This window comes from Ursus maritimus, unplaced genomic scaffold, assembly GCF_017311325.1.
Source record: "Ursus maritimus isolate PB19 unplaced genomic scaffold, ASM1731132v1 scaffold_17, whole genome shotgun sequence".
Classification (NCBI taxonomy): Eukaryota; Metazoa; Chordata; class Mammalia; order Carnivora; family Ursidae; genus Ursus; species Ursus maritimus.
The window spans coordinates 56,712,746-56,735,702 of NW_024424119.1; the positions used below are offsets into that span (position 1 = coordinate 56,712,746).

The 22,957-nt window shown below is 61.7% G+C and overlaps 1 protein-coding gene across 4 annotated transcripts in view; it reads right to left on the minus strand.

Moving 5' to 3' along the window:
- RALGDS (ral guanine nucleotide dissociation stimulator) overlaps positions 1-21,831 on the minus strand; it is a 29,047-nt gene extending 7,216 nt beyond the window's left edge. The window contains exons 1-9 of one of the 4 annotated variants that reach the window (XM_040632126.1): positions 21,294-21,831; positions 6,113-6,223; positions 4,614-4,807; positions 4,318-4,413; positions 3,254-3,447; positions 2,546-3,009; positions 1,656-1,871; positions 1,235-1,338; positions 767-851 (exon numbers count right to left, since the gene is read on the minus strand). In XM_040632126.1, the coding sequence (XP_040488060.1) occupies positions 767-851; positions 1,235-1,338; positions 1,656-1,871; positions 2,546-3,009; positions 3,254-3,447; positions 4,318-4,413; positions 4,614-4,807; positions 6,113-6,223; positions 21,294-21,455 (1,626 nt within the window). In that variant the 5' untranslated portion in view covers positions 21,456-21,831. Of the gene's footprint in view, positions 1-766; positions 852-1,234; positions 1,339-1,655; positions 1,872-2,545; positions 3,010-3,253; positions 3,448-4,317; positions 4,417-4,613; positions 4,808-6,112; positions 6,224-14,821; positions 15,019-21,293 lie in introns of those variants that run through there. The other 3 variants (XM_040632125.1, XM_040632124.1, XM_040632123.1) reach the window with 3 other exon arrangements.
- Between the last annotated feature and the right edge of the window lie 1,126 nt (positions 21,832-22,957).

Consider the following 22,957-nt stretch of genomic DNA (forward strand, 5'->3'; position numbering starts at 1 on the left):
CGACCCCCGCCTCCTGGGGGTCTCCAGGCACTCGACATCCATGCCTGTTCCTGCTGCCCTCGCCCGCTCAGGGGTCGGGGCTCCGCACAAAACTCATGCACATTCCTTTTCTCCTGGCACCTCGCTACTTCCCCACGAGTCATGAGACCAGAGGGACCCTAGGCTCCTCATTCTTCCATTTTCTGAGAGGGGCAGTGACTCGCCCGAGGTCCCAGAGGGACTCAGAGGAGAGCGGGCTCCTCCCTCCTGGCTTGAGACCTGCTCCCGCTAACTGATCTTCTGGCTAATTTGAAGCCTTTGTGGCAAGAGCCCAACAAGACTCCCTGGGATCCATTTGTAGTGTCTGGCCCGGGGCAGAGTCCCCCAGTGCACCCAGAGCTGCCTCCCGGGTCTGCTCATATGGACCCAAGGCTGGGCAACCCCTTTGGGATGTGGCCTCTGGCTCCCCCTGCGGTACCGCATCCCTAGGCAGGCAGGGTGCCCTCCCCTTGAGCTGCAGTGTGGACAGAGGGAGCCCCCCAGCCCTGACCCCATCCACCCACCAGCCTGGAGGAAGCAGGTGACCTGCTAATCCTATGAGCTCACCCATTCCTTCTGGAACACCCCAGCTGCCCCCACCCCATCCCCAGGGCCTCCTGTTCCCCAAACTGTCCCCCACCGGCCACGGACCGAAAAGCCCCCATTCTCCCCGAAGTCCAGACAAGACAGGCCTGGAGTTTTTCAGAGCAACTCCTGCGGAGAACCTCCGTCCTCTGCCCGGCTGTACCTTGATGAGCAGCTCTCTGCTCAGAGAATAGTTGTTCTCATCCGAGAAGATCTCCGATAGCTTCTGGAAGATTCGGAAGCTGTCCCTGTGGGAAGGAAGGACAGGCTTGGGAATGGCGCACGTAGCTGTGCGTGCTAATCCACTTCATTTTAGAGCCCAAGGCCCCAAACTGCCCGGCTGGGTGCGCTCTGCGGGCCCGGGGAGGGGAGCTCTGTGTGTGGGGGTCTGTTCTGACCCGTTTTGATTTTAAGTGGATAGAGTGGTGTGGCTGCCGAGTAAACACAGGAAAATCTCCAGTGTGGCTCAGTCTAGTGGCTGACAGGTAAGGAAACTGAGTCCCAAGGCAGAACTGCTGGCCTAAGGCCAATGGACCCTTGGAGGCCCCACCAGCAGGCCTGGCCCAGGATTCACTGCTTCCTGGCAGGTCTCGGGTCACCCTGGAGCTCCTGCCGAGAGAGGCTGGCCCACCTGGAAACTTCTTCCCACGTCTTCTTCAGCCGGTGGATGGAGTTGCTCTGTAGGGCTGACAGGATGGCGTAGAGTGACGAGAAGTTCTTGAGGACGCGGCACTCCTGGGGGAGGAAAAGAAGGGCCGAGGTGTGACTGCGGTCCCCGCGGCCGGGACCTCCCGTCCTGGGGGCGACGGATGCCCGCAGAGCCCCGAGAGCATCCCCTGGGCCCCGGTAAGCAGCACTCCCGGGAGAAGGAGCCGAGCTCAAGCCACGGGAGGAAGTTACGGGGGAGAGATCACCGGGGCAGTGGGATGTGCAGGCCGGAGTGCCCCTGGGAAGGAATGCTGGGGTCTCTGCGGGGCCCGGGACCATGGTCCAGCACCCTGAGGCCAGATGAAGTGAGACAGGGGCTCCCCGAGGCCCCCTCGGAGGCGTACCCTGGCCACTTCGATCCAGTGCTCCACCACCCTGGCCCTGTCCCGGGCCGTGACACTCCGGTCCCCCAGGCAGGTGGTGATGACGCAGTTGGCCACGTTGTTGAACTGGGTGACAGTGGCCCGGACGCTGGGAGCCAGGTGTTCCTTGCCCTTCTTGTCCCTCTGCGACCAGATGGAGCCCAGGCAGTGGTAGGGCACCACCTTCTTGAACAGCTCCTGGGGACCAGGGGGAGAGTCACCAGCTGCCACACCCCCGAGCTCAGCATGCGGCTCGAGGCTTGCAGGGCTGGCAGGGGGTGTGTCTGGGCTTTGTCCTCTGCCTACCACGGGCGCCCCACAGAGGAGGGACCCAGGAGGACGTGCTGGAGGAAAGAGTGTGGCGTTTTTAGCAGCCTGTCCTCCCTAACTCCAAGCCCCAGAAGGTGGCTCACAGCTGCCCATACCGGGTGGCACTTCCAGCTCCCCCATCATGCCTCACTTCTGCCCCGCCCAGATGCACACTCGCTGCGGGGGCCACACCTACAGGCTCTGCTGCCTGCCATAACTCTGGTACACAGCAGGTGCCTAATAACTGGCCGATCGAGGGGCTGACTGTGGAGCTGGATGCACTCAGGGAGATCCACTCCTCACCATGTGGGCCAGGCCCCGCCCAGCCCGCAACTGTCCCACACCACGTAATCCACAGTCGCTGTGTGGACGGCTGGGGTGCGGAGGGTCCCATCTCTACGTCCACAGTCCGGAGATCACACAGTGAGTCCTGGTGGAACCGGGATACGGACCAGGACATCCGCTCTGGACCGGGGGATGTCAGGGAATGGACCAGAGGCCGGAGGGAGGTGCGCCCCTGCCCCGCCCTGCCCTGCCCTGTCCTGCCGGGGAGAGGTGCTCACCGCATCCATCAGGGTAAATTGCTCTGCCACCAGGTCGGGAGGGAAGGCCAAGAGGTGAGGCTTCTCATTCAGGCCATTTTCTGCAGCCACAGGTGAAGGCCAGGGAGGCCCGGGTGCTGGAGCTGCCTCCAGCTCGAGAGTTTGTGACAGAGATGGTTTGGGCTCTGGAGCAGGTGCCAGGGCTGCCTCTGGCTCTGGGGTGGGTGTCGGGGCTGCCTCGAGCTCTGGGGTGGGTGCCAGGGCTGCCTCGGGCTCTGGGGTGGGTGCCGGGGCTGCCTCAAGCTCTGGGGTGGGTGCTGGGGCTGCCTCGGGCTCTGGAGCAGGTGCTGGGGCTGCCTCGGGCTCTGGGGTGGGTGCCGGGGGTGTCTGGAGCTCTGGGGCAGGCAGGAGAGTTGGTGCTAAAGCTGGCTCTAGTTCTGGAGCTGTTTTTAGAACTGGCGCTGGAGCTGGAGCTGGAGACAGAGCTACAGGAGGAGAGAAGTTTCCATGTGCCTTTGCAGAGACAGAGCCCAGGCCAGGGGCGCCCAGAGAAGCCGCAGCCAGGAAGGAACCCTCCCCAGGACGTCTCCCCGACTGCCTTCTACCCGCTGGGTGCTCTGAGCCCAGTCCTTGCTCCTGGCCCCACACCAGCCTCTGGGGGCTCCTCCCTGTGGGGCCAGCACCGACCCATCCCCACACACCGCACGCACCCAGCCCCAGCCTTCTCACCCTCGGGCTCAGCCTCCGGGGGCCCTGCGTGCTCCAGCTGGGCCAGCAGAAGGTGGGCACGGCGCTCCAGGTCAGAACCAGGCATGTTGAGCTGCACGTAGGCCACCAGCTGCTTGAGGCAGGGAAAGTCTGGGGGCTGACAGAAGTCCTCCGAGTACTGGTCCAGCCAGGTGCCCAGAATGGAGGAGATGGCACTGGAGGTAGGCGGACAGGGAGCAGAGTCAGTGCCTGGCCTTTCCTTGCACACGGCCCCCTGCCACACCCCTGGGGATGCTCCGTCCAGAGGCCAGGCCCGCCCAGCCTACCCCCACCGCCATCCATGCAGGGGCAGGTCCAGCCAGCAGGTGCAGCCGGCAACTCCACGGGAGGGAGCCCTCCATCACTGCTGTGAGCACCCCTGCCTTCCTCAGGGGAGCCTGACCCACTCCTCTGTCTGTCTGGGTCCCTCCCTGCTGCACTGGAAACTCCAGGAGGGTCGGGGGGGGGGTGGTGTCTGCTCTGTCCCGGCCCTGGTGCACACAGTAGGCCCTGCAGAGGCCTGTGAGGGAGGACGGAACAGGCAGCGTCCCTCTGCCCAGCCTGCCCGGGCTCTCACAGCCCCTCGACCCCCAGCTCCTGCTCCGACGGCTGCCTGACGCCCTTTCAGGCACGTGGGGTCTCCTCTTCTCGGCAACACTATTCTCGGGAACTGCTGTCCGGCCTGTCCAGGCCCCACGTGCAGCTGGCCTGGGAGACCGAGGCGTGAGGCCCCTGCATGAGCAGGTGGCCCCCGGATCGGGTCAGGACACGCAGGGCTGGGGTGGGCAGCGGACAGGACACACTCCCCTCAGGGCCCAGCCTCAGCCCCCAGCCTCCCCTCTGCTCCCTAAGCCCCGGGACCGCAGCCCCAGCTGTCTGACTCCTGTCCTTCTGCAGGAGAGGCCCCCACACCCCCATCCTCCAGCAGCAATCACGAGACGTGTGGGGGCCAGGGCTCTGCCCGGCACCCCCGGCCCCGCCAAAGCCCCGCATGTCCCCCACCTGGGACACAGGGGACCCTCCCAGCAGACCCAAAGTCCACTCACTTTTTCAACTGGTCCTGGGGTCCGCCGTCCTCGTCAGAATAAGGGAGGATGCATCCGTATCTAGAGGAGGCCGTGAGGGCGTCACGTCTACCGTACCTGCTATGATGTCTAGGGTTACCGGCTGACTCCCCGACTAGAACGGAAGCCCGGGAGGGCAGGGAGATGGTCTGCCCTGTGCACCGAATTAGGCGACATGTCCAGAAGGGGCTTTATGTCAGAGAGGGGACGCGCCATGCCCGACACACCCAGCCCGCAGGTGAGCGGCGCCTGCTGTGCAGGACAGGGGCCCTGCTCACCTTTTGAACAGCAGGTCCAGGACCTGCTGGGTGGTCGTGAAGGCTCGGTAGGTGCACAGGAAGACAGTGACGTAGGAGAGATCGCTGTCCCGGAAGGCGGGCACTAGGTGCTCCACCAGCTTCTCCAGCGTGCCCGCTTTCACCGTCCGCACCTTACAGGTCTCATACAGCGTCAGCGCGGACTCGTTTTCACACTGCGGTGGGACGAAGGAGGGGCGGGTGGTCAGCGGCAGCACCGTGGGCTGCCAGGAGGGTGGGGGACTGGAGCTCAGACACGCGTCCCCCGCAGAGAAACATGCTCAGCTTTGGAAGCGGAATTTGAGATGGGGAACGACGACAAACACAGACCCGACCCTTCTGGGTCAGCCTGTTAGCCGGAGGAGGAAGCGCATTCCCCGGGTGAGCCCTGGCAAAACATGCCCATTCTAGAGACGAGAAGACAGAGCCTCCTTCTAGGGTGGGGAGATCCTGGGTGTTCGGGCCGCACCGGGGAATGGCTGCGGCAAGGGGGTCACGTCCAGGCCCAGGGCACAGAAGGGCTGAATCACCGTGACAACTGGCCTCCCTTCTGGAATGTTATGCAGCAGAGCCAGGCCCTACCTCTGACCTGGAGGGGTCACATGGCTGTGCTCCAGGGGACAGTAAACTGTACAGGAGCCTGAGCCTCACGCCTTTGGGGTGAAACTCGCCTTTCTAAGCGTGGTGACGTGGAAGGCTCGCAGGTGTGCAAGGAGGGGCTGCCAGCTACTTGAGACAACTGGGGGAAGGAGTTAAAACAGACAGGGGAAAATACAACATCACCTGGGGCCCAATGTGAAGTGGAACAGTAGAAAAGTGTCTTTTCTGATGTTCACGCAGGTATGTGCAGAGCGGTTTTTTTTTGTTTTTGTTTTTTCTTTTTAAGAGAGAGCGAGCGTGTGTGCACGGGCACAGGAGAGGCAGAGGAAGAGGCAGAGAATCCTAGGCAGGCCCCATGCACCCGCAGGGCCGATGCAGGGCTCGATCTCATGACCCTGAGATCATGACCGGAGCCAAAATCAAGAGTCAGACGCTCGGGGCGCCTGGGTGGCACAGCGGTTGGGCGTCTGCCTTCAGCTCAGGGCGTGATCCCGGTGTTATGGGATCGAGCCCCACATCGGGCTCCTCTGCTGGGAGCCTGCTTCTTCCTCTCCCACTCCCCCTGCTTGTGTTCCCTCTCTCGCTGGCTGTCCCTGTCTCTGTCAAATAAATAAATAAAATCTTTAAAAAAAAAAAAAAAAAAAAGAGTCAGACGCTCAACCGACTGAGCCTCGCAGGCGCCCCTTTGCAGTGACCTTGCCCCTGACCGAGCCCAGGCCTAGACAGTGGGGAGGGTGTGGAGGCCCAGGTTCCTTCAGGAGTGGGACTGTGGGGCTCTCAGGCAGGAAGCCACGGGAGGGAGCCCAAAAGAGTGGCCAGAGAGTCTGGAACCTGGCGCCTTCTCAGGGTCCGGGGGGTGGAGGCCCCGCGCCTGCACTCACCCCAAGCCAGCGCTGGCCCTTGTGGGTTCCATGGTGCGCCTGCACCTTTCGCAGGGAGATGGAGTAGATGACCCCGTTGACCAGCTCCTCGCCGATCTCCTGCGTGCAGCTCTGCAGAGACAGTGCCCCATGAGCCTTCCGGTCCCCAGCTGAGACACAGCGTCCACACAAATTCCCAAGCCAGGATGAAATGGGCCGGCAGCTCAAGGGCTCGGGAGTGATGTCAGGGCTGGTGAATGCTGCCCCCAGCCCTCGCCTTCCCACCCCATCAGCCACAAGGTAGGTGTGAACAAGACCAGCCCTCCAGGTTCCTGAAGCTGCCAGCAATCTGCTCACGCCCAGGCGGGGTCACTCCCCCTGCCCCCAAGATAGGTATTGCTGTTTCATCATTTCATAGATGAGTATGTGGAGACTAAGAGAAAGAAAGCCAGTCTAAAGTCAAGCCTGCTGTGGGCAAATGGCAGACCCAGGACCCCCAAGGCCCTCCTCATCTCTCCCCAGCCCATCCTGCCCCCACCCCAGCTGAGTCAGCAGGCATGGGCAGCTCCTCCTGGCCCAGCCCTGGAGTCAGCATCACGGGTCAGGGGCAGGTGCAGGGCATCCCCGACGGCCACACTCGAGGCCACTTCCTTCCCTTTCTGCTCATTCATGCCCTGGTGCCTTCTTGGGCAATAGAAGAGTTCCCAGTTCCCCGTCTGACATCACATGCATGGGGACAGGGTGCAAACAGTGACGGTGCAAGTGTCTGGGCAGATGACTGGGGTGTCACCGGACCCAAAACCATGGGGTTTTGGCTGGGACAAGAAGCGGGATCATCTGGCTGCTCCCTGGACCCTGAGCAGAAAGGAAAGGCCCTTGTTTTAGGCGGCAGTGACCCCTCCCACTGGGCAGACTGGTCTGGGGGCTGTAACCAAGCCCTAGCTGGCTAAGGCTGCTTAGCCACATGGGCTTGGGCTTCACAGCCCCCTTGCCCATCTGCCCCTGTCCAGGGAAGGGGGAGCTTGCAGTGAGGTAGGGGGCCTCTGAAGGTTTGGGGAGGAGCTGGGAGGTGCCAGCTGGCAAAGGGCCATCAATTGCAAGGTCCATACCAGCAGCTGGGACCACGGGTCACTGCCTTAACCCAAGGTGGGTGTGGAGCTTACGGAAGACCCAGGCCAAAGTGCTGACTCAGCCCACCCACAGCCTTCCCTGAAGCCCTCGGCCTTAGCTGGGCCGTGCTGCACCCCTGGGGTCAGCGACGGGGTGCCAGGGCCTCTCACCTCCTGCCCAGCCCTGTGGGCCACGGGAAGCCAGCTGCCCTCTAGAAGGGCACTTCCTTTGACTTGTGGCCGCCCTCCCACGCTGGGCACTGGACCAAAGGGGAAGCCGCTGCCATCACATTCTCTCCGGAGAGAGCGCAAGCCTATTTCTGGGAAGTTAGCAGGGAACCCACAGGTGGAGGGCCCCCTGAGCGGCACCCCCCACACCCACACCCCTCTAATGACCCAGGCTTGGGGAGGTCCACTGAGCAGGGGAGACGCCTCCCAGAGCAGAAAAGCTGAGACATATGCCCATGTTCCCTCCCCCATCTGGAAGAGCCCTCAGAGGAGACAGGCTGCAGAGACCAGCAGGCCCCCCCAGACGGGGCCCCACCACCAGCTGCCCCCGCCACCCCGGACGGGCCCGGCCACCCTGGCATGTCCTCAGCAGTCCAAGGCTACTTCCCGCAGAGGCCCAGCCCGGGCTGGAAGGGCCTGGCCTTCTCCAGGGTTATTTTAGCCACGCGTGGCCCAGCTGGGAGGAACACTCCGGTTGCGGGCAGTGATCTGGAGGCCCCATGTAGGATGGGCCGCCAGAGGGCCCTGCACTTGAACTCCACAGGCACCTGGCTCCCAGTGGGGCTCCGTCAAGGCCTCTCAGCCAGGCCGGCCACAGCGGGGGCTGTAGACAGGCAGTGGCCATCCCCTGCAGGTCCAGAGAGCAGCCCCCACTCTGGGCTGAGGGCCTCGCTGTCAGAGCAGCTGGCCTGAGCATCACATGGTCCCCAAGCCCCTCCCCCACCCCGCAGGGGCCCCCTTCTGCCGCCAGTGGGGGGGTGGGGGCGGGGCGGGATGGCGGGAGCCACACTGGCTGGGACCAGGGGAGTCACCGCCCTGTCACACAGACGCGGAGCTGCTCTGGCGGGTGTCTCAGCACCGCCGCCGCCGGAACAAAAGCAGATCCTCAGAGCAACGCTGAGTGCACGCGCCATGTAAACGGCCTCCCGAGAGATGGCACACGGGCCGGCTCTAAGGCCAGGCCCCGGGCACGGGCAGACAGTGGCGGAGTGGGACATTTGTTTCCTGCTCCTACCCCCTTCCAGGGACAGAGAAGGAAAGCAGCCAACAGTCTGGCATCTGCCCCCCAGGGCCCTCTGGGGCAGGACAGGCAGAGCAGGGTGTGTGCAGGCCCACACGGCTGGGGGGTTCCTGGGGGAGGACGGGAGTGGCCCACCAAACAGATGTCCCCAGGGGAGGCCTCTGCAGGGCGGCCCTTGGCGGACTTCTAGGGGAACAGAAGGCCACAGGGACTGCTGTGTCCTTGGGGGGCCAATGTCCCCAGGGCCCTGGGACCCAGTTGACAGCTGGGCCTCCCACACGCTGCCCGGAATTCCACAGCTTGGGGCAAGGGGAGTGAGGGCGCAGCGGTGCCCCCAGGCCCTGGTAAGCAGAGGCCAACAGAATGGGCACCCTGCTGTCCCTCTGAGTGCAGCCCAGAGCCCCAGGGACAAGAAGGAGAAACGGCCTGGGTGTCATCTGATCAGCCTTCTCAGGGTGACAGCTCAGTAGGGTTCCTGTCCCCAACGGACTGCAGGCCAGGCCCCGTTCTCTCAAGGGAGAATAATGGGGTCGCCAGGGCCCATCCCACCCCCTATTTTGGGATAGACCCGAGGGGCCCCGCTGGCTTGTCCCCAGCCCCGCCATCTCTCCCAGAAGGCGGCTCGTGCCAGCGCATATGGAGATGGCACCTTCACTCGCATCACCCCTTTGCTCCCCTTGGGTGTATATTCCCCATGGAAGGTACAACAAGGGGCCATAAGGGGCCTCCAGGCCCACAGGTGCGTCCTCTGCAGACGGGCTTCTCCTACGGAGACCTGGTCCAGGGCTGGGGCACATGGAGAAGGGCTCGAGCTTGCACCACGGGGTCCTCCTGTCTCTTTAGACCGCGTGTAGAGCCCCGGTCCCACTCGGGTGGGGCGGGGGTGGCTCCGACCACAGTGCTTGCACGTGCATCAGATGGGTCCTTACTGTACCCCACTGAGCCACTGCCCAGGGCCACGGAGTCACAGAGGCCACCCCAGGCCCTCACCTGGACACTGGTCAGCACCCTGCAGCCCTGGGCACCCAGGAAACAGGAACGAATGATGCTGGGCACACCTGCCGACCACAGCCCCCAGGAGGTGCTGAAAGACACCCAGCAGGGAAACCCTCAGGGCCCCTACGGAGAGGGCGGGACTCCTAAAACTGCCGAAGCCAGACCTGCAGCTTCCCGACTTTTTGGCTTTTTGCTCAAATGAAGGAGCCGCAACGGGAGACAGACCAGAGGGCCTGACCAGCCCTCCTGGGATCTGAGGCTCCTGGGACAGTTTAACTGTGGCATCCCACAAACATCTGTAGAGTGGAGACCAAGGCCCGTGGCTGCAGGTCTGGGCTGAGGAGAGAACCCAGGACTTCTCAAGTCCAAGTCCCGATTTATCTCTTAGACCATAAGCTACAAGTAGGGGAAAAGAAAAAGCCTCCTGGTGTGTAGCAGGGCCCTGCCCTTGACCTCTGGTGGGTGTCCTGAGGTGACCCGAGCCTGAGGACACGGACAGGACCAAGTGGGAACCCCGGGTCAGCCCTGGACAGGGGGCGGGCCACACTCCTGGCCCCAGGCACAGAGGCAGCCTGGGCTGGGGACCTGCTGGTTTGCCGGGGCAACAAGGGAGCTCAGTGACCCCAGCTCCTGGAGTTTGGGGACCAGCCTTGCCAAGTCCCCAAAGAGGCTGTCCCCAAGGGCCCTGCCCACCAGCCTGAGCCCAATTACTCATGAGCATGTTAAGAGAAGGAAGGAAGGATACCCCGGGTGGGGAGGGGCGAAGGGACCTCTTGTCCATCCAAGGCCAGCTCTCCACTGTCAGGCTAGCAGGCCACCACACATCAGGCCTTTGAGGGAGTGTAGCGGGTGACAGCTGAGGAGGAGGGTGGCCCGGTCCCAAAGGGGGTGCAGGGCAGGGCCAGCTGAAGGTCCAGCCCCAAGAGCCACAACCAAGCGTCCACCACCAACCACAGAGTCCAATGTCTGTGGGACCTGCTGGGGGCCAGACTTTTCACACACTCATCACATCTAATCCTCCCAACACCTCGCTTGACAGGTGAGGGAGGAGCTGGGTGGGGAACTCACTCACGTCAGAGGCCCGGAAGTGGCAGCCAGCACAGGGAGTTTAACCTCAGCCCATGAACCTCCCATCTAGGCCCGTCCCCTACCCTGCTCCGCTGTGGCTGCCGTACTCACAGGCTCAGAGCAGAGGCCAGAGGTGGGAAGGCCTTCCTCAGGCGACACCTCTGGTTGGGGATGGCGGGGCCCAGCTTCCTCGCACCTGGCACCTTCCCACGGAGCGGGTGGTTTGCTGGGGTTCCTGCTGTGGGCCCACAGCTCAGCTACAGGAACCGGGCCTGAGAAGCACCAGGCCTGAGTAGCACCACGCCAACCGTGCCGGGCGGCGGGCAGCATAACCCCAAGGCCCAGGGCACGGGCACGCCCCTGGCACCTTGTCAGAAAACACAATCATGGCAGCCGCCACCTGTCTGGCTCTGACACTATGGGGACCTTGTCAAGCTGCCAGTCTCACTCGGTCCTCACCTGAACCCTAGGGGAGGAACTGGTACCAAGCCCATTTTACAGATGAGGATAACCGAGGCTCCGGGGAATGGGAGGAAGTCTAGGGCCGTGAGGGGCCACGCCTGCATCCCCCGCAGCTCTCTCCCCTTAGCGCCCCAGCTCTTGACTGGTGTGTGACTCCGCCCCTTGGTTCAAAGGACATTCAGGCTCCAGGTGTGGCAACACAGTGCTGCGCGAGCATCCAACCCCTCCCCGGGCCCCCGGAGCGCACAGGCAACACCCACACCCCAGAGCCCCCCTCACACGCAGGCCCTTGAGCCACGTGCACCTGCCCTGCTCACCAAGCAATCCTCTAGCTCGCCTCCGCTCACTCCCCGCCGCGGGCCGGCTGCGACACCGGCAGGACTGGGACTGCTCCAAGTTCTCTCCTCCTGCACTAGGCTGAGGTTTCAGCTCCGTGCCCGCAGAATGGGAGCGGGGAGAGTCGCTTCGCTAGAGCCGCGTGTCCGGGAACACGGCGTTTCTGAGCCCAGGAGGCTGGAAGCCCGAGCCCGGGACAGGGTGGCCACCGCGAGGTGCCGTGCCCTGGGAGCCGTCTGGGCGGCGGGCCAGCAGCCCCCGGGAGCCAGTCCTTGACTTCTGTGCACAGGGTCCTGAAAGCACCCCCACTGGCTTGCTCAGAGCTGTCCAGGGCCAGTGTGTCATTACTCCAACTCCTTCTACCAGCCGTGAAGACGGGGTCCGAAACACACGTCTGACTTCCAGGTGGGGGATCCACCTGAGCCCCGCCAGTGGAGACCGTGTGGCATGCGTCAGTGTGTCCCACCCACAGAAGGAAGGAGGGCCCAGAACAGCCAGCCTGGCCCCTCTTCCTCTTCTTCTGGGACCCCTGAGGAGTCAAGCAAGAGGGGAACCCCAGGGTCTGTGGGGGCCCAGCAGGTGGCAGTCAGTCCCCTCCAGAACTCCACAGGCCCCGAGGCTGGAGTGTGCAAAGAAGCCCTTCTCCTCACAGATTACAGTCTGCAGCCAGATAAAGACCCCCCACAAGGCTATGCCTCTAGGGCCTCGGGTGTCAAAGGCAAATGAGCCCTGGGGCTTAAACTGAGCAGCCCACAGCACTCTCCTATTTATCCCTATTTGAAGAACAGAGAAGCCCTCCTCATTCCATTCCCCCCAGACTGTGCTCAGACCTTGCGCTCACAGGGTCATACGGTGGGGGTCAGAGTCCCAGCTCTGCCACTTCCCTAGCTCGGTGAGTTTGTGCAATCTAACCTCCAGGGCCTCAGGTGATTCGCCTGTTAAATGGGCAATCCTGACCCCAGAGAGACAAAAATGCATGTAAGTTACTTAGCACAGGGCCTCCCACAAAGTGCTGGCTCTTGTTTGCTATGTTTTTAAACCTCTGGGGTCCAGCTGCAGGCCTGCTCCTTCCCAGGAGCTCTTCCCAGTGTCCTCTGGCCCAGAGGACTTTTGCCTCGCTACCTTTCACGTGACCAGGGGGCTCCTGGGCTGCCTGGGCCTGGTTCTGTTGCCCCGACAGCTCCACTGCCTGCCCTCCCGATGCCCATGCACTTATAATTGCCTCAACAGTGAGCTCTGCCCTATTCTTCTCTGATCCTTGCAGCGGGCTCGTGCACACAGTAGGCGCCCAATAAAGAACGGCCCACGTTCAAATCCTGGCTGCACGTCCTCCTTAGCTGTGCATACATTAAGATCAGGGGCTTCACTTCTCTGAGCTCCCATCTACTACAGTCCATCTACTATAAAGTGGGGTCGACAATACTCTGCAGGGTTGGGCAACGGCAGCTGGAGTGAAGGGGTGGTGCTGCAGCCAGTAGGGGCTACAGACCGAGATCTCCTGCCTGGCCAAGGCAGTGGCCTGCCCAAGGCAAGGGCATGGGCCAGGTGACTTCGAGAAAGCACAGAACCCCTCGGGCTGAGCTGGGTCGGCAGCGACTTGGCTTACGATCAAGATGATGAGTGGATGTCCAGATGTGCAAGGACCTCTGTCAGCTCGGAGAGGGAAGGACTGGGTCGAGGCGGGGTAGGGAAATGGGGACGGGGGTAGGGCAGGCAGAAACTCCCTGGTGGTTTCCAGAGAGGACAGGGACCCCAAGCAGGGCTGCTTCGGCTCTGGCATGCTACAGAGACCAGGAAATCAGCTCCAGGATGGGGGGTGGGGGTGTGTTGGCAGGAGGGACAGGGACTTCCCCGTTCCCCCCTCCCCTCGGCCCATGGTAAATGGTCATTGTGTTTGGTTTCCGGCAGTGGCTCCTCTCCTGCCAGGACCCTGGTTTTCCTGCCCCAGCCAGAAGCTTCCCCTTTGATTTCTAAACAGCGGCCATGGCCTGGATCTCAGTGCTGAGGCCGGGTGAGGGAGAGCAGCAGCGAGAGAGGGAGCTGGAGAGGGGGAGGGGAGGGGGAGATGGAGGGAAGGCAGAGCCCTGGACAGGGGTCGGGCTCAGTTCCTCTGGGATGCAGACGGACAGAGAGGGAGGAAGAGAAGCAGCAGAGGCCCGCCCCACCCAGGCCAGGAACCTGCCCAGCCCCTGTGAGCGTGCAGGCCAGACCCTCCCAGCACACAAAGCCCAAGCCGCTGCCAGACGTAATGAAAGTCAGATGAGTACTGGGCTGGTGTCAGGGCTCCCACCCCCACCCTCCCTGGGGGTCGCTCCAGCCACCAAAGACTGGAGCTGTGGGTGGATGAGGGCTGGAGAACTCGCCTGGCCCTGCCACCCGCCAAGCTCAGGAAGAATCTCCCAGGCCCACAGTTCCCCCACCAAGAGCTCCCCCTACCCTCATCCTCCCCCCACACCGGGCATGGAGACATGCTTTATCCTTGGGCAAATACGCATCTAGGCCCTGCCTAGGCACTGGGGTTACAAGAGGCACAAGATCCAGGCTGGCAACCTCCAGCAATTACAAGGTACTGTGGCCTAAAGTGATGAAAGGGGAGGGGGTACCAAGAGGGAGGGGTGCCTAACCAGCAAGGGGCTCAAACTTCACCCTTAAGGCTCTGGCTTGGCTTAGATGTGCGCTGAGGCCCTGGACCCAGAGACGGCCTCTGTCCAGGCCCCATGCCCAGACAGAATGCGGCCAGGGGGCCCATCCCTGGATTCCACCACCTATGTGGCAGTCAGGTGAACAGTCAGATGGGAGGGGGAGGGCACCCCCCCCCCCACCGTGACCCCATGACCCACTGGGCCCCACTGCCCAGAGCACACCAGAAACAAGAGACGCAGCCCTCACCTAGTTATCCCCACCCCCATTCGTGACAGGCACACCCCCTTTTCTGAATCCTCCTGAATCCTTATGAATTCAGGGTGTCGGCATATTTTCTAATCAAGCAGAAATGAGTCACCCCCTTGGCCTGAGAGGCCCTTCTCGCAACCTCGCTGCCTGGACACCTAGCTGCACAGGTTGGAAGCCTGCCTGTGTGCCCTCCACCTCCCTTCTCTGGGCAGCCCTGAACACCGGATCCACGTCTGCCCCCAAGGGGTACCCCTGTAGCCCAACTACCTAGGAGTCTGCCACCCTAACCACTAGCTCACCTCCTGCACCGCGAAGCCTGCCGACTGGTGCAGGCCCTGGGCAGGCGAGGGAGGACTGCGGCCCAGCCCCTGCTGTCAGAAGTTCGCCGGCGTAAACAGACAGTGACAGCCCGCGGGAACAGATCTACCTGGGCCGGGCGCGGGGCCGGCACACCTAGGCTCGGTGGGGCCGGGCACCGGGACAGATACAGGGGGGCACGAAATGCCGGCTCCGGTCCCCAAACGTTTGGACCGTTTGTGCGGCAGCCCCCACGCCCGCCTCGCCGCCCGTGGGCTCGGCGCGAGGAGCGCGATTTCCCTCCCGGTCGGGCTCACCCACCTCCAGGCGCGGCAGGTCGGGGTCGAGCTGCGTGAAGCTGTGCAGCACCACCGGGCAGCTATCGGGGCCGCCCACCTCCAGGCGCACGGCGTCCCACACGCTGCGACTCCGCCGGGAGCCCGGAAACAGTGGCTCGGCGGCGCCCGCAGGCCCGGCCGCCTCGGCCCACATGCGCTGCACCATGGACGGCTCGCGGGTGCGTGGGCGGCCGGCCGGGCCGCGGGACCCGGGGCGGCGCGGGCGGGCCGGCCCGGCGCTGCGGCGGGGCGGCGGCGGCCAGCGCGGCTCGGCGCTGCCTGCGCTCTGCGCCCGCCGCCCGGCCCCCGCGGAGGTCAGGCCGGGGGCGGGGCCTCGGGGCGGGGCCGGCGACGCGGGGGGCGGGGCCGCAGATGCCGGGGCTTGTGCGCGCGCGCGCGCCCCCGCGAGCCGGCCGGCCGTGCCCGGGAGTGCACGTGCGGTGCGTGCTGCGGGGGCCGCGGTTAGGCGCCCTGCGTGGGTGCAGTGCCTGTGTTGCGTGGGTGTTGACACGCGGTCGAGCGGCCCTGGTGTCAGAACTGCCTCCCAGGAATTCCAGTTAAGTCTGGCTCTGTGGCCTTGGATAAATTGCTTAACCTCTCTGAGCCTGTTTCTTCATCGGAGAGGATCTCACCGCGGAACTGATGTGCAGCGCTCGGCCGGTGCCTGCGCCTGGCTGTGTGCTCAGCGCTCAGGCGCGTGTTGATGTGTGTTCGGTGTGTGGGGAGAAGCCCCACCCTTGCTTTGTCTGCGCTATTACCTGTCAGCGCCACAGCCACAGCCGTGCTGAGGAGGTAGGAGCAGAAGGGAGGTGGGGGGTGGGGTAGAACACAACAGATGTCACCGGGGTTGGAGCCTTCCAGACATTCAAGAAAGTAAGGGGTCAAGAGGGACAACTGCCTGCGAGCACCCGTCCCTTGGCTGGTCAGCTGGGGCCACTGGTGGCTTGAGTGCTCAACATCTCAGTGCAGCGGTCAGGCTGGGAGTCAGGCTGCAGGGCTAGGGAGACCCAGCGACACCTTCTAGAAGCCCGTGAGGTAGAGGGAGGCTGAGCGTTAACAGCAGGGTCAAGAGGGTATTTATAGGTGCATAAATGAATGGGACAGTCCTGCACACCTAACCCACTGCTGGGGCCTTGCCTGGCCGCTGGCCTCAGCCCTCAGCCCTCAAAGAGCCCCAGCCATTGCTGTTAGCAGCCCAGGCAATACTACCAACCTCACCATAACTCGTCTCCTACCACTGGGCCTCAGTTTCTCTATTTGTAAAACGAGAGGGCAGGACCAGACTACACATTCCATAAGCATATCGTGTGCTCCCACTGTGTGCCAAGCCTCAGATCTCCGCGCATAGTGGGGCCCCAGCAAGCCCCACCCACCAGGGGAGCACCAGCACCATCCAGCCAGCAAGCAAGGCCTTGACAAAGACAGGTAGAAAACAATCTGGCAGTTTCTATTAAGGGCATTAAAAATGCTCTTGCCCTTTGATTCAATGATCCACTCTTAGGAATTCACGCTAAGGACACACACAGAGGGATGAACATGGGTCTCTGGACAAGCATATTTATGGAGACGTGGATTACAGCTCTGCCAAACTGAACCAACTCAAATACCCTCTGCTAACTCACAGGACCCTTGGCGCCACTGTGCCCCGGGGAACCATGGTGCAGGGCACACTCGGCTGTAACCACGGACTAGGAAAACCAGGCTGTCAAACATGCTTTGAGACCAGACGCTGCTGCTTTGCAAAAGTGATGGTGGTTATTTCTGAGCAGTGTTGTACATTTTTTTTCACTTCCAGAATTTTCTAATTTTTCTACAATATTTTAATAATCACGCACATGTAATAAATACTGTTTGCTTTTTTTTTTTTCTTTTTAAGCAAGATAAGTAGATTTAGTTTGGGGTGAGGGTCCCCAGGACGCTGTTTAGGAAGCTTCTGGGCTCTCCCCCCAGGGAGGGTGAGTTGGGGAGGCAGAGTTAGACGAAGGAGGTCCTCACAGAGCAACAAAAGGGTGACCTGGCCACTGGCCACCGCCCTCTGGCTAGAAGCTCCTCTTCCCACTCCTTCTCCTGGGGCCAAGCCCTAGCGCCTCTCGGAATTCGGAGTGAATCCAGCACCTGCCTGCCCTCACTTATCTCTCTCTGCTCTGCTCTCTTTATCTTCTTCTCCCAGGGAGGGGCCTGGGAAGCAAGCTCAAGCCCATTTTACAGCATGGAAAAGGGCCCATGCAGGCCAAGTGACTCACGAGGGCTGGAGGAATGCACCTGATGTCCCCACCTCTCCAGCCTTGAAGGTCCAGGTGCCGCAGTGGAGGGGCCCAGGTAGGCTGGAGAGGTGAGGAGTGGGGAATTCCAGCACTACCCCTCTCCCCCACCAGCACAGCTGGCTGGGCTGCCTCCCATCCCGGCTGCCCTACCTGCACATTATCTGGGGGGAGGGGGCAGGGTGGCATAGCCTTAGTCGACCAGTCCTTCTGCCTGGTTCCCCCTCCCTGCCTTGTTCCCCCACACCTAACTTTGTGGCTCCCCCGTGGGGTCCTGACAAGCCTGCTTACCACTCCAGCTGCACGCACACATGTGTGTACACGCGGGCACACACACACCACACACACCTTAGTTCCCAGAGCGTTGGTGTAGCAGAGGGCAGGCTGGGACACGGAGATGCCTGGGTTTGCAACCCAGCTCCGCCCTTTTCTTACCGTGTGACCCCCTCTCCCCAGGCAAATCACCTCCGCTCCAAGTTAGCTTTCTCCTGCGTAAGCAGAGCATCACTAAGGAGACAGCACGGGTAAAGCACGTCACACAGGTGCTCGGTGCCCCCACGTCAGACAGGGCAGACTCTGCCCCACACTGTCAGTGACCGGGGTTGCGGTCCATGGGCGCCTCGGGCTCGCAAGACCCTCTCCTGAGCCGTCCCGCGCTTCCCTTCGTAATCCTGCCCCAAAGCTGTGGGGCAGACCCCTCACCACGGGCAGGGGGAGCCCAAAAGAGGGGCCCAGGGCAGTAGGCACCGTCTGATGGGAGAACAAAGTCACCCACAAAGTGTTCTTGCCAGAAACTAACCGCGAATCCAACCGGCCTTCTGCATGTAACTACCATTTGGGGGAGGTCCCCGGGGGAAGAGAGGAACGTGTTAATGAGGATACAAGCCATAAATTCGAAACTGGAGGGATCTCTAAGGGACACACCACCCCGTTTCTTCAACAAATACATTCCAGGGGGAAAAAATAAAGGGGAAGCCATAGATTAAAAGAAAGGTAAGAGATGTCACCAAATGCAACATGCGGATTTTAGATTGTGAGTTGAACAGAGCAACTATTTAAAAAAAAAAACACTAAAAACCTAAGGGACAATTGAGATTTGAACAGTGCTGGGTATTTGTTGATATTCAACATCTCCTTCTGGGTGTGATCGTGGTAATGCAGTTCCGGCTAGAGTAACATATTGGAATGTGTATGCCCGGGATCTGCGCAAACATTGTCTGCCGCCGGGGACGGCAGGACGTGAGGGCTGTGAGCGGGGAGCGGAAACGAGTGTCCTCGCACACTGGGAGCATTACAGCTCGGATACATTTATGCACTTTCTCCACTCTTCTGTCTAGTTGGAATTTGCCATTATAGAAATTAGAAAAGGAAAAAGGACAGAGTTTGAGTCTCACCATGGAAGTCCCTGAGGCTCCCAGCAGCCATCAAGGGAGGGCGACAGTCTCCAGACCCCAGGTCATGGCAGTGGACACCTGGCCAGCTTCCCCATTTTCCGTGTTCCTGACCTGCCCCGCGCCCAGGGCCACTCCTAGCATCCTTACAGCAAAGAAGGCTGGGGGCTTCACTTTGGAGGCTGGGAAACTGAGCCACATAGCTCCCACGCAGCTGGAGGCAGCCCAGTGACCTCGGGTGAGTGAAGACCAAGGTTATCACCCCTGCCTTTTGGAAGGTCTGCTGGGAGAAACAGCACAGAACGCTGTAGAAAGTGTGGGGTTACTAGAATTGGGGCCCTCCTCTCATCTCTCATCCCTCATCCTGCTCACAGCTCACCCCACCCCCAGCAGTCCCAGGTTCCCAATCTTTCCCTGGGGAGTGCACCTGCCCTTCCTTGGGGGTCACGAGAAGCCCCGAGAACAACGCTACGCTGTACAGACCGTTCTGCAGCCAGGATGCTCCCCGCAGAGGAAGCTTCCAAGACAGGCTGAGAACTGACAGGGGCTGGAAGCAGGCCACATCCAGCCCACACGTGTGTTTTGTTTGGCTTGCAAAGTATTTTTAAATTTTTGAGCCAACAGTAAAAGGTCAGGTGATTTCATATAAAAATCCACGTTTCTGGCTTCTCCCGTAACTTCAGACAATCTGGCCACATGGGATCTGTGTTTCCGAGCAACAGGAGGCTGGGTGGGAGCTGACCGGCAGCTGTCTCCTTTGGGCAAGGCTCAGGCCCCACCGGGCCTTCCATCACTCCCTGGCTTGGAAGCCCCCTGAGCAGCCGCCTCTAGTTAAAGGGAGAGGGGTACTGAGGCCAAACCTCTGGGACCCCTTCTCCTTCCTGCTCCCAACCCACCATTGCTCCCACAAGCGTACGGCAGCCAGAGGGGTCTTGACCCTTCAAAAGTGCCCCCACTACCTTCAGGGCAAAAGACCAAACCGCTTGGTGTGGCCCCAGCTTGCATCTGGGGGCCCTCTTTCATGCGCCCAGCCAGGCTCACACAGAACTGCGATGGTCCCCAGCGCCTCGAGCCATTCCCTGTCTCCTGCCTGGCCCCCGCCTCCCACCCCCGTCCAGTACATGACAGGTGATTCATATGTGCTGCTCCAGCCAGCCTACAAATCAGGACCCGGCTTTGCCTTGGCACAGGGTCCCGGGGAATGGGGTCTGAGTCCAGCTGCTGTGCTAGGGAGGCCTCAGAACCACAGGGGGGCTCAAGGCAATGTCTAGGCAACCACAGGCCTTGCCCATCACTTCCTCCAACCTGGGCTCGGCCAAGGCCGCAGAGGGTGCTGGTGGCCGAGTGAGGAAGAGCAGCTGGCTATCCAGACTTGGGTCAGGCCTCGGTGGAAGACCTTTCACGTCTCTCTGGGCAGGTGGAGGGCCCCTGTCCCTTCACGGTCTATATTTAGAGCCCGAGGAGGACATGAAGAGGGTGTAGCCTGTCTGGGCTCCTGGGTCACTTCCTGATGTCAGCGTCACCATTCCTGGCATGCCTGGCTCCTGGGCTGGCCTTAAGTGGGCGGGTGAGCACACACCTTGGCAGGAGTGATGTACCTGGGCCAAGAGCGTAGGCTGAGCCCCACCTCCTCTGTCTCTGGGTTCCTGGAAACCTTCGGGGGCCTCCTTCTCTTCCTCCTCCTCCTCCTGGGGGGAGGGTTCCCACGGGTGGGAGGGCGAGCTCAGAGTTGGTCAGGAGGCAGAAAATGAAGCATCCAAACCTCCAGGAGACCATCTTGGGTGGAGGGATGTGACATCATTATCACCCCCAATCTCTGATCTCACAGGGCGTTACTGTCCCGGGGCAATGAGAACAAAATACATCAATGCCTGGAGCCATGGAAACGGCCCAGGACTGGCATGCTGAGGGTTCCGGATCAGCCTTGAGCTTGCTCTGGGGCCTCTCTGTCCTCCCCTGGAAGTGGGCGCTCACCACCCCCGACACCAACTCCCAGGGTGTTGGGGGGGGGGCACTCAGAGGAGCATAGTGCAGCCCGTTCACCGTGATAAACACCATCCACACAGTGGGGAGCGGGGGTCACTCTGACAATGGTCCCCCCGCTCCTGGAGTGCTCAGTGCCCAACACCCCAGGGATCACGGACACCGGACACTTCTCAACATTGCCCATCTGCCCTGTGATGGCCAGAGGTGAAGGGAGGAGAGGAGAAAGAAGCAGAGGAGGAACAAATAGATGGAAATGCAAAAGAACCCAAAACACAGAGCGTCAGGGAGAGGGGACAGTGGGAGAGGCGAACAGAGCTCGCAGAGCCCGCGTCAGAGAAGCACAGTGCACACCGAGGAGGGGGCCTGGAGGTTTCAGAATCTCTCTCTTAAGATTTGGAGCCTTGATTTGTGTTCAAGTCCCTGCTCTGTACCTTCTTGGCCTCAGTTTCTCCATCAGGAAGATGGGGTGATACTAATAACGCCATCACCTGGCTCTCAGGAGAGCAGATGATAAAACAATGCACAGAAGCCCTTGGAAACCTGAGAAGCACCAGAGGAACAGGAGCCGCCAGGACAGCCCACAGTCCGCCAGCAGCGGCCGAGCAGGCTGGGGGCAGGTCGGCCTGGGTGGGTGCCCGCTGTGCCCCTCCTCTCACAGCCGGATGGGGGCTGGGGACGCCCACTGGCTTCCAACCGGGCTCCTTCAACCAGTTCCGACAGAGGGGAGGCGGTCAGGGGAACCACCTCACGGGCAGCGGGCCCTGCCTGTGACCCGCCTGGCCTCCCGGCAGAGGCCCCGCTTGCCCTGGAAACTCACCTCGGGGGCTGCCGCCGGCACGGGGGCTGGCCAAGCTGCGGGGCTTCGGAGAGTGGCGCGGCGGGTGGTGGCCCAGCGCCTGGCAGTCACCACAGAGACACAGGCAAAGAATACCCAGCCCTTCCTGACCCTGGGCGCAGTGGGCCTGGCTTCCCGGGCCATGGCGGCACGGGAGCCAGGCAGGGGGTGGGCTCCCGGGGAGGCCCTCTGCCAGTCTGCCCGTCTGTCTGCCTGCCTGCCCTGATGGGTTGGACACCCGAGTGCCTAGGCCTGGTGTCATCGGCGTGGCTGTCATACCTGCTCCCATGATGGGCAGGGCCAGGAATTCCCGCTTATACCAGGCCATGGGCCAGCCAAGGCCAGGGGGATGGGGCTCTTTCCTGAGCTGGGCCAGCAGCTCCAGCTCAGACCAGCTCTTCTTGGGGTGGGCCCCGTTGTCTCCTCCAGTACCCCAAAGCCCCATCCCCAGCCCCCTGCCTGCTGGGAAATCATCACCCTAGTGGCGGGTATGAGATCGAAACAGGGCACAGCCAGTGGGGCCACCAGGCAGGTGTGAGCCCAGCTAGGTGCCGTCAGGGGCAGCACAGGAGATCCCCACTTACCCCAAGCTACCGCTTCATTCCTGAAGCCTTCCCTGCTCTCTGCCCTCAAGCCCCTCTGGCCTGGGAGCCAGGCACAAGATCGTGTTTTAAACTGTAAGGACGAACCGAGGGTTGCCAACTGCTCATTCTGCCAAGTAGGGTAGTAAAAAACCCCCAAACACAAACATCGTTACCATTATTCCAGAAAAGACACCACCAAAAGTTAACTAGGAAGACATACCATCAGAAACACCATTTAGCAATCGTTAAATGCAGGCACTTGGCTTTAAGAAAAGCTCACAACCTTGTGCCCATTTTTCTCATTTTGCTGCAAACCAGCCATTGGAAATGACTGATCAAGTCCAATACACCCATTTGACAAATGGAAAAGCCGAGGCCCAGGGGGAGCAGGGGCTTGCCCGAGATCTCACAGGGAGAACCCAGGACTTGCTTCTGTCTGCAGCTCTGCAGAGCCCACAGACGCTCCTTCCGCCGGCGTTCAGAGCCCTGAACCCTAAACCCAGAGGTCCCAAGGCAAAGACAGAGGCCAAGGGGCCAGGTGTTTTCCTTACCCTGCTGGGACTGTGGCCGGGTGGACGTCCCACCCCTGGCTGCCAGGGGGCCGCGGGGACTGGGAGCAAAGAGGGTGCCACAGGGGCTCCGGAGCCGGCCTGCAGGCACATCAGGTCCCCTGGCTGCGGTGGGGTGGCTGGGGCCCAGCATGCCGCCCAGACACAGAGCCCCGCCAGCACTCGCTCTGCCTCTCCGAGTTTCACATCCTCTTCCGGTGGCTTTGTGGGGTGCAGGGGACCCGGCGGAGCAGGCTGCCCAGAGCCCAACCTTGTTCCTGTCCCCACCCAGCCCTGCCTCCCTGTGGGACCTGCAGGTTCCTCTTCTCTCCAAGCCTCAGTTTCCTGATCTGTTATGGATCTGGGGGTGTGTGGGAGCAAAACGGAGGTTTTCAAACACAAATTCTCCCCCACCCCTGGTTTCACTGCCTCCCTTGACCTGGAATTCTCATCACTGGGCTCCAGAGGACATCTCTTTTAGGGAAGAAAGAATCTCTGTGAACACAAGTTAGGA